The sequence below is a fragment of the Poecilia reticulata genome, linkage group LG21, assembly GCF_000633615.1.
Source record: "Poecilia reticulata strain Guanapo linkage group LG21, Guppy_female_1.0+MT, whole genome shotgun sequence".
Classification (NCBI taxonomy): domain Eukaryota; kingdom Metazoa; phylum Chordata; class Actinopteri; order Cyprinodontiformes; family Poeciliidae; genus Poecilia; species Poecilia reticulata.
In genome coordinates, this window is record NC_024351.1 from 6,849,985 (window position 1) to 6,860,804 (window position 10,820).

At 38.8% G+C, this 10,820-nt stretch overlaps 1 protein-coding gene across 1 annotated transcript; it reads left to right on the plus strand.

Annotated features, from left to right (window-relative positions):
- The first annotated feature begins 5,074 nt into the window (after positions 1-5,074).
- On the plus strand, positions 5,075-10,376 carry LOC103457589 (visual system homeobox 2-like). The gene is made up of 5 exons (XM_008397864.2): positions 5,075-5,782; positions 6,176-6,263; positions 6,802-6,925; positions 9,227-9,407; positions 10,001-10,376. Exons 1-5 carry the CDS (start codon positions 5,257-5,259, stop codon positions 10,321-10,323), a joined length of 1,242 nt encoding a protein of 413 aa, XP_008396086.1. The 5' UTR covers positions 5,075-5,256; the 3' UTR covers positions 10,324-10,376.
- Positions 10,377-10,820: the final 444 nt, after the last annotated feature.

A 10,820-nucleotide genomic window follows, 5' to 3' on the forward strand; every position in this document is an offset into this window, starting at 1 on the left:
ATATGACACACTATGTCATAAAAAAAGAATATTACTTACACTATTAGTGTATACTTTATGCAAATATAATATATGGTACACAAAAAAACTGAAGAATAACTGCAAAAGCATTTTCTTTTATTACTTTCACATTTACATCAGAAATGGCACAAAGTTCAACCCTATAAAAAAATCTGTGGAGTATGTTTAAAATCTGGATGTTTTTGGAAGGAAACAAGCCGATTTAAACCAATCCTGATTCAAAATCAAATCTGTCTGGAGGAAAGACAAAATGTTTGTCTGTTTACTTCCACAATAAATGGGTAGGTTTACAGTTCTGCCGTATTTTTTTTTTTCTCATTATCAGATGATGGATTCAACAGACCTCTGTTAGACGTTCAACGCTTACGATAACGTTCTGCCTGACATATTTGTTGGGTCTTTTTGAGGACAATTGTCTGACGCTTTCACATAGCAGCTGTATGGATAGAGTGATTAAATTACACACAGATATGTACAAATATCATATCTGAAGTCAGATGGTTGTACTGGGGTAGAAAAGTAAGAGTTAGAATACAAACTCATGCCACACGCAATTTTATTTTTATTTTTTGTAAAATATTTGCCATTATCTTTCCACTTCTCATTTTTGAACTACTTTGTCAGTGTTTCACATTAGATTATGCTATGCTACAATACATTGATGTGTATTGCTATGTCATGAAGAAATGTGAAAAGGTTCAGTAAGCATGATGGCACCGTTACAAATATATCTGGAATACGCCGTTTTTCTCTTTGTGTGGCCAAATGTCTCTGGGGGGAACATGACAAAAAAATTGACACGAGTTATTGTAGAAAATGACGTATCACTCTTTATAACGCTGCTTATTTTAGAAGTGCCCGCAGGATGTTAACAAACATTGACTGGAGTCTAACGTCCAAATGCTAAATGGCCTCAATGAGCTTTCAGAGGCACCTTGACCCCTGTCCCCTCATCTGGGACCACGCTCTCTACAGGAGACCAGGAATAGGCTGTCTTCATGTCTGCTGGTGCTGTCCATGTGAAACCAGAACGGACAATTAGGGGCTTATTAGGGTCTAGGGGAGATGTACCTCACGGGGCGTCTGTTCGTCGACTTGGCCCCAACTCCGAGCCACTGCCATAGTTCAAAAACAGTCAGGGGCATTGTCTCACCTAATTACGTTGAAACCAGGGGCCCCTTCTCCTGTTGTTACGGCCATGCCTGTCCACTTCCCCTGTCCTGCCAAAGTGCTAGTCCCTGTCCACTGCGGAAGGGTGCTAATTAGACAAGAAACAGGCAGAGTAATTATGTCAATTCCTGTTAGGAGCTGCACTGGTGAGGAATACTAGTTTTGGCAAGAAAGTTTTGCCATTGCAGGGCCTGTCTCCCACATTTTCAGTATTTCTTTTTTTTTTTTTTCTGATTATTGAAACAACACATGTGCAAAAGCAACAGGGGAGAGAATCCCAGACAAAACTTCCGAACAGAAATAGAGACCACAGAATGGCATTAGTATGAAGTTATTGCCCTAATTAATGCTTTGCGCCCACAAAGCGAACCAGTGAATAACCGATGGCGCATTGTTCGGACTGTGAGAGCTTTTTGTTTCCTCGCCCTAATAGGTTGTTTTGATCAACGGTTGTTTGGTGACCCGGCTCCTCTTTCTAAAAGGCCAAGCTCAGGAAAAACGGCAATTAGCTAGATTAGAAGGGCCACTTCTGCAGTCGTTACAAAGATAAAGATAGAACAAAGAGACAAAGCTAAAGATGGCTCAGGAACTTCCAGAAACTGAGACCAAACCTTCGGACCAAAAGGCAGAAAAAGTTCTAAACCTCTCACTAATAAAACTGCAAGTATGTGAAAGCAAGAGGGAACACTTTTCCACTGAAATTATCATTATCGTTGATCGTTTAAATCCCTTTTTTGGAAGAGTCTAATACATATGCTTCAGATTTGAATTGAAATCTATTGTTCAGATTCAGGTAAGCACTCTGTTGATCTGTCATATGAAACCACCATCATGTTGGAATATGAATATAGTATATTCTTCTGGTCTTCTTGTAATGATGCACTGCAATAACTTTTTTGTTGCGAACATACTTTTTGGAGCAGTTCATCAGTCCATTACACATTCTCCCACATGGTTTTGTGTAATGCAACCTTGATGTTTTTTTGTTTTTTTTTTTTCAAAAAATGTTGCTGTTTGCCTCTCAGACCGGTTCCTCCCCTTTAAAATAGGAATCACAAAACTTTAACTGCACTTCAAATGATGGCGTTAATAGCGAGAGAACATTATTAATGGCCGGTTTAGGGTTCACTGCTAAGAGAAAGCAAAAGTACAAATGGAAAACCAAAAGTGTGGTACAGGAACAAACTGCAAGCAGATATTCTTGCTGCGGCTTAAATGTCAGACGTCAAATTGAAACGTGAAGTAGATAAAGTCAAGAAAGAGTGGAGAGTACTTGTTGAGATGGTGAGTAGCAACATTAAAAAGTGAGGGAGTCAGTGACTGTGTGATGACATTGAAGTCTATTTAGCGTCATTGTAAGCCAGCATTTGTTGTTCTACTTCATCGTCAATTTCAGCAATATTATGCTAATATTTCTGCATACAGCAGAAGGCTGTTGAATGAAAAGGTTCTGAAATGAATCTAAAGTTAATTCATCAACCTTGTATAACAGACACGTAAACTGTGGCCCAAACTAAGCACAATATCGTGTTATTCATCTGTCTGTCTGTTACTTCATCTGTCCATCCATGTATTGTACTTCACTTAACTGAGATCGGATCCAGGAGGAAAACCCTGTCTTCCCTCTCTCTGGCCACATACTCCATTTTATTCTGAGGGATCCCGAGGCGTCCGCAAGCGACACGGGACAAATAGTCCTTTCAGTGAGTTCTGGGTATTCCCTGGAGTCTCCTCCCAGTGGAATGAGCCCAGAAAACCTCCACAGGGAGGAGGTCAGGCAGCATCCTGACCAGATGCTCAAACCACCTCAACTGACTCCTGTCGATGGCGAGAAGCAGCAGCTCTACTTTGAGCCTCCCTGGGTGGGTGGCTTTGGTCCTCACCCTAACCCACCGCCAAGGGCAGCTGGTATCCTTTCTTATTAACATGAATACAAAACATAGATAAAGCATTTGCATTTATCTGCAATACAGCCAATTTTAAACCTTATTAAGAAATATAATGAACACACTTCATACCCTTTGTTAAAACGGAGTTTTCATATGTTTAATGAAAAATGTAATATTTGCTCTAGTTCAAATAAAAAGCATAAAGAATTTCCTAAAGAGTGTGCTAACGCAGTTATACCAACCGTAATACATGTTTTTGCAAAACATGTTTGTAGGCTTTCATACATGTCACATGTGAGGATATATGGGGATCCTCACATATTTATGAGGATCGTCCGCAGTAATCACGTCTGAAACACAATACGTTGAACCTATTCATTTTAACACCTACTTCTAAGTCAAGTTTTCTTGAAAAGTACGTTTTCTTGTGGAGTCCCAGGTCAGCAGCAATGCTAAGAAGGCGCAATATTTGCCTATACCTCGGACCGGCCCTATGCTCCACAGTCTGTGTGTTAATACAAATGAAACCACTGATGTCATATTTGCTATATCAAAGACATTTTTTCCTCTTTCTTCTGTTTTTAAAATAAAACCTTTCACAAAAAAAGGTCACATTTTGACCTTTTGACCTCTTAAAGGCTCATTCCATTATATTTATGGCCTCACCGGAAAAAATGGCGCGCAGAAACACATTTGACAATCGACTTTCTCGGGCAGAAGCCAAATCTCCTGATCGCGTCTGAATCTGTTGTGGTGTCTTTCCTCTCGTGGCAGCCCGGCGGGTACCCGCGGTACTCCCGTGGGAGCCTCCCCATTTATTTATTTATTCATTCATCGCCACACATGTCCCAGTGATGCCGCTTCCTTCCAGCGCGTCTCCTCATCTCCATAAAACTCTCCTGTGCGCAATTGTCTGTCCAGATGTCCGAAAGCGTGCCGCAAATTATCTCCAAACGACTGAAATTCCCGCATTAATTGAATAATAGCTCATTAGACAAGATTAGGCTTGAAGAAAAGAGGGTGAAGGAACGAGAGTATTTCCACTTTATTTCACAATCAAGTGCTTCGCTTATTTCTTTTATAACCGACGGATGGTTTCCTTTGACGTCCTCGTTTGCTCTCACTTTCCAAATTGGATTAAATCACCCAATCTGTAACCTTTTAGTGTGTGTCCGTTTTAGTTTTATTTAATATATCTAAAGCAACAGTGCGCCCCGGAGGCCGGGGAGGGGGGGAGGAGGATAAATCTGTTGTCGTTTGCTTTCGTTGTTGATCTCATATTTAATTACCACCGTGGTGTGTCCTAAATACACCGAACTGGGACAACTTTATTATGTGACCCGTCGAATGGTAATAATAAACTAATCAACAGATGCGCAGATTGTGGCCACAAAGACAAAACGTTTAGCGCGCAAACCTAATTAGAATATGCAAATCACAGCGGGACGTTGGGAAGAAAGCTGGACCCTGCGTTCAGCTTAGATTTGCTTCATTAAGCTGAAATGTTTTGTCTGGCGCGATTTTGTTGTTTTTCTTTACATTCGCAAGTGAGAATCGTATAATAATAATAATAATAATAATAATAATAATAATAATAATAATAATAATAATAATAATAATAATAATAATAATATACTATTCTAGACTTTAATTTGCAGAATGTCTTCTGTTTAATGCTAATTGTCTCTTTCATTTATGAATAATTTAATGTAAGAATTGTTGTGTCGTTTCCTTTTGACTCTTTACCTTTTTTCCCCTAATGGATCTATTTAGCACCTTAGATCAATAATATCAAAAATAGTAATAATGATGACGTTTAAAAAGTTTCCTTTTATTATTATGTAATGAAGAAAAAAATCTAACTAAGTTTAGAAGGGCATAGTTTAGATTTTGAAAATACAATAATGTTAAAAATCAAATAATTAATTAAAATGAAAGCTATATATAAAACGTCGGGAACGTTATAATAAGTTCTAATAACATCAATAATATTTTTTCTTTATGTATCACATCAACAATTTCCTGATTAAAAAATAAATGTATATCTTCTTATTCTCTATTAATTGCCAGTGATTTCTCCCATAAGGCTTCACGGATCTGACAAAAACTTCAGTAAATTCTCCCCTCTTGTGATTGGCTGCCGCCTGTTGCCCGTTGAATAAAAAGCGCAGCGCGGATGAGTCCAGAGATGGAAAAAAAGAAAAGCATCACATTGTTGCGTACCAGCGATCAGGAGTATTTTTGCTGGAGAGAGAAGGCCAACAGCATGACTGGTAAGGAAGGAGCTGTGCTTTCAGACACAGAGAATAAACAGAAAACAGCTTCACAGAACGTCCTAAACCAGGGGGGCTCCAAGCATCAGCCTCCGGTCTGGAAGATGGCCCCCACTGTGCAGCGGCGCACCGGCTTCGGCATCCAGGAGCTGCTCGGCCTCAACAAGGAGCCTCCGGCGACCGCACCACGGCGGCCCCTGGAGACTCTGCCGCACAGAGCGCACGTCCTGGCCGCCAGGTCGGCCCTCGGACACGCAGGTCTCGGAGTCGGCATGGGCTTCCTGGGCCCGGAGAGTATACACACATTTTACAGTCAGCCTGCTTTTCTGGAGGTGCTGTCAGAGGCGCAAAATGTGCACCTGCAGCCACTGCACAGGGCGCCGCAGATGGACCCCCAAATGGAGGCTCAACACTCCGGTGCCAGCTCCGGTGAGTGTCTCTCAGTCCAGATAAAAAGTATTCTTTGAATTTCTGACTCATATGAGACATATGAGAAACGCATAAATTAAGCATTTAATATTTTTTTTCAGTCTTATTAAAGGTATAAAATGTTTTTCATAGATTTTACTTGAAATGGAAATTATAAAATTTTCGCGAAAATGCGGATCAATTTTTTTTCTTTTCTGTAATTATTCGATTTTAGCAACTTTTATTTTTGAACGAACCTGCGCGCAAATGTAGAAATGCACAACGTTATGCCGTTTTAGGTAAATCATACGACTTAATCAGTATAAAACAATATTTGGAAGTTGTTGGGTTTTTTTTTTTTTTTTGGAAAATCATTTATAGGCATATAAATGATTTTATGACATTTGATCACAGATTCAGATGACTTGAGTTCCTCCGGTGATCCGAAATTCTCCACTTCATCGATGTGTCAAAGCAAGAAGAGAAAGAAAAGAAGACACAGGTAAAAATTATTTATTTATTTATTTACTTAATGTATTTAAAATGTTTTATATATTTTATTTTTAATTTATTCTATGATAAACTCTGATAATGTTTGAAGTTTAGTTCAATATTATTATTATTATTATTATTATTATTATTATTATTATTATTATTATTATTATTATTATTATTAATATTGTATGAATGAACAAAGTTTAATTGTAGATGGTTTCATTTTTATATTTTATATGTTGTTTCTTTTAATTGACTTTATTCAGTGCCAATAAATTAGAATACATATGATGAGAACCTTTTGGATACAGCAGCACTTGGGTCTTTAAAAAAAAAAAGAAAAAGAAAATGCATTAAAAAGATATATCAAAAATGTCATCATTTTATGCGCTGTTCCTTTTAAATATAACTAAACAGGGGTCAAGAAAAAGATCTAATATTTGAAACTGTATAACATATCTCAAAGAATTTCGAGTAAAGTAATACTGTAAGAAGTAGCCTGTATAATGAAAAATAAACTAAAACTCATCTCTGTTTGTCTGCAGAACCATTTTCACATCCTATCAGCTGGAGGAATTGGAGAAAGCGTTTAATGAAGCTCACTATCCAGATGTTTACGCCAGAGAAATGCTGTCCATGAAAACTGAGCTGCCAGAGGACAGAATACAGGTGAGCAGATTTTTTTTTCACTGCAAGAAATTCATCTATGTAAAAAAAAAAAAAAAAAGTACAAAAAAAATCCATGTCTCCTGTGTGTGGATGTAGTGATAATGGGGCCTACATCAAAACCAAACCATCAGGTTGAGATTTCCTCAGCTGCCAGCTTCCCCTCACACTTTAATTAGTTGTTAGAGAGGGAAAAAATGATCCTGTCTTTTCTGAGCATAAACAGGCCGCGGTCCTATAATGAAAGCGTAACTATAAAGAAATTAATTAGCGGAGGTCAGCGGCTGAGCAGAGGGCTGCGCCCGGCTGCTCAAAGTGTTTTAATTTCCCATGAAATTTGACGCGCCTGTCTCCGATCGACCAGGTCTGGAAATTAACTTATTTTCCAATCAGCCTCCCCGCTCCTTCCTCACCTCTCACTGGAAGTAGAAACGCACAAGCTGTCAGGAGCACTCACTCACTCACTCACAAAAAAAAAAAAAAGGGTCGATTGCTCATCTGGGGCCTTTCAATTTCACATGAATATTATACCTGCCCATCTTTCCACAACCAACACACACACACACTCTCTCATACACACCCACCCACACACACACACACACATTAAAGTATCACTCTTTTTTCCTCTCATCCATATTCACAAGGCTATTACAAGGTGGAAATCAATTTAACCTCTTGAAGAGTCAGAAGCCTACTTGCTCTGAAAGAACCGATCTATGAGACAATTTTCATTCAGTTTTTGTGCTAAGAGGCTACTTTAGATGCAAGAAAATCTTTTTAAAGGCTGTTCCACAACCACATAGGACAGCCTGCATTCTGCCTTCTGCTTCTCTTTTTGATTGGTTGATTTATTTGTTATTTTTGTTCATCTCACCACTCTTATTTACCTGACACTGTTATGTTGTTTATTACCTGAACAAATTGTTTTCTTTTATTTGCTTTTAAAGGCCCATACCATTTTTTTTCAAAACACATCGTAAGGAATTAAATTTAAATGAAATGTTTGCTGATGAAATTTGATCTTTTTACACATGCTTTAAAAATGAACCAAGCCTGCATCTATAGCTGCAGTGCATCGTGACAGCTGAATGTTGTTACACAACATGTTCTTACACCACATGTCCAACTCAGCGGTGACGTTGTGTAGCTTTTTCACATGAATCAATGTTGAAAACACCTAATCGATCCCTCCGCGTTACAGGTCCAGTTGCGATACAAACCACAGCGTAATTTGTCAGATTTTAACACTGAAATATTCCAAGTGTCCATGTTATTGCTTAACAGGAGCCAAACAGGTTGATTGTGAGAAGTTCATCTTGTCATCTGTACAGCACAAAGTACAACCTTGAATATTTTTCCAACTATCAAAGCAGTGATTTTTGAAATATAACTTTTGCTCTTTGGTGCTCTTTCATTTTGTAAAGTGAAAAGTTCCGCTTCAAGTTATCCTTCGGACTCAGCAGCATTCACAGCACCCTGGTTCAACCTTTACAGATAAACAGGCCAGAAACAACTGCTATCACATCAAAGCTGTCTGGTGTGCAGTACCATGAGATTGTTACTCAATGTTTACAGATGCACAAAAAGATTACATTCTCAAGGTTTTTCATGAGCAATCTGTGATATTACTTCAAACTCGTGTGTCATTTGCAAAAGTGTTTTGCTATTTAACAGTCCACACGGACAGTCTGTTGACCTTCCATCATGGTAGCTGTTGATCGCTAATATTAGAGCAACATCCTCAGCAAGATTGCTGAACACACATGCTGCAGTGATTTTCTGGCAACCTGATTGGCACATAAACAATCCAATAAGGATTTCCTTAACATTTAAAGCTTTGACTGAGAGCACATTTTTTTCTGCTCGCTAGGAAAGTTGAGATTTTTTTTTTTCTTGTATTTTAAATCTGTCAGACCAACAGAATTTTGGTGTGCATATCTGCAAGCGGAATACATCTGGTATGATTATGAAAGCATTTCATAAGTCTACCGTACCAAACGTACCACTTGGTGGCGGCGGTGTGATGATCTGTGGCTGGTTTGCTGCTTCTACAAATTAGCCCCATCAATTAACAAAAACAGAATTTGAAAACTCTTTTTTATATATATATTTACTTTGGTTATAAACCTCTTTGACATTAAAACTGGTTTCATAATCTGAAACATTTGAGAGTAGCAAATGAGCAAGAGCAGCACAAATCTTTCAAGGTGAAAATACATTTTTATCCCTGGTGCACTTTCAGACTGAACCCCTATTTTTATTTATTTCGTTTTAACGTCATGTTTATTGTTCCTGTCTCGGCAGGTGTGGTTTCAGAACCGCAGAGCTAAGTGGAGAAAGAGGGAGAAGTGCTGGGGGCGCAGCAGTGTGATGGCAGAGTACGGCTTGTACGGCGCAATGGTCCGCCACTCCATCCCCCTGCCTGAGTCCATCCTCAAGTCAGCAAAGGACGGCATCTCGGACTCTTACGCTCCGTGGTTATTGGGTATGTGACCATACACTCAAATACAGGAAATAAAACGGTTTCAAAGTTGTTGTTTTTTTAGGGATTTTTTTTTTTGTTGCTTTTTTTGCCATTCACGTCCAGTTTGTCTCCTCAACCGCTTAACGTATCTTATTGTCTTGTAATAACAGTTGCAAAGACTGTCAAACTTAAAGATACCTACAAATATAGTCATTGAAGAGCAACAGATGTTGTTAATGACAGAAATGCCAACACATTTCTATCATCAATGTAAAATAATATTACATGTTTATGCGTGATCAAAAAAGTCAAAACCTTTGGCTGCGAGTTTGTAATTAAGAGCTGAAATTGAACTGCATTCTGACATGCGCTGAGGGGCTCACCCTGCAGTCGATACAGCAATAATCCCTCCTCATCAAGACAGATTAGTCCTCATGTCACCTCATGTCAATTGATTAGATTAAATCAATTAGGAAACACTAATTGAATAAGAACTTCTGCCCTAATTTCTTTACTTTTTTTGTTTTTATTTACGTTCATATTCTCTTTATTTTTATCCCCAAATCTGTTCCCAGATTAAACTCAAAAACTATTCCTATTGTTCTGCTCTTCAGGTATGCACAAGAAGTCTGTTGATCCTTCGCACCCCTCCCAAGGAAAAACCATAAGCGGCAAGCCGACAACGCCGCCGCCGCCTGGGCAGGAGAAAACGGGAGACACGATGACCGAAGAAGAGAAGGAGAAACAGAGTAAAGACAACAGTTTGTCCATTTCTAAGGAGGAACTGAGGGAGTGCAGCATTGCTGTGCTGCGAGCAAAGGCACTGGAGCACAGTGCAAAGATGCTGGAGACTGTTTCAGACAGAGCAAACGGCCACACGGTGCACAGAGGGGAGACGGAACATGAGGAGACTGCACAGCGGGAGAAGAGCAACTGAAAAAAAAAAAAAAAAAAAAGACGGTAGCACACAGATTGATGATGAAATACCAACAGAGAGGAGCCTGCTACGTTGTTTGATTGGTGAAACTGAATCCTGGACCTCTCGTCATCTCCTGGGCCTCCGAATCCTGGGAACTTTACAAGCTTAAAGCATTGTTTTCAGACGATCAAAGCGTGGTGTACATATTTAAAGTGTCCGATGGTTAGATGACATGTACTTATTTGTCCCTTTATAAATGTGACTGTAGGTTAAATAAAAGTTACTTATATTTAAAATGGGTTTTTTTTGTGTTCTGACAGAGACTCCTATTATCCATGATGATGACTGTGAAGAAAATCAATCTAATGTAGATTGTCTTTCACTTCAAAACACATGCTGCAATGGTAAAGCTATTGGAGGTTTTTTTTTATCAAACTCATTACAGATGAGGTAATTCAGTCTTGAATCTCAATTGGGACATCTGTCTTGTTGTGAACTGCAAAAAAATATATATA

What these genes read in the sequence shown, in the direction of transcription:
- LOC103457589 (XM_008397864.2), top strand. Translation starts at nt 5,257, where the DNA reads ATGAGTCCAGAGATGGAAAAAAAGAAAAGCATCACATTGTTGCGTACC. An exon ending in ACACTCCGGTGCCAGCTCCG is followed by an intron (nt 5,783 to 6,175) that starts GTGAGTGTCTCT and finishes ATTTGATCACAG; the next exon opens with ATTCAGATGACTTGAGTTCC. An exon ending in TTACGCTCCGTGGTTATTGG is followed by an intron (nt 9,408 to 10,000) that starts GTATGTGACCAT and finishes TCTGCTCTTCAG; the next exon opens with GTATGCACAAGAAGTCTGTT.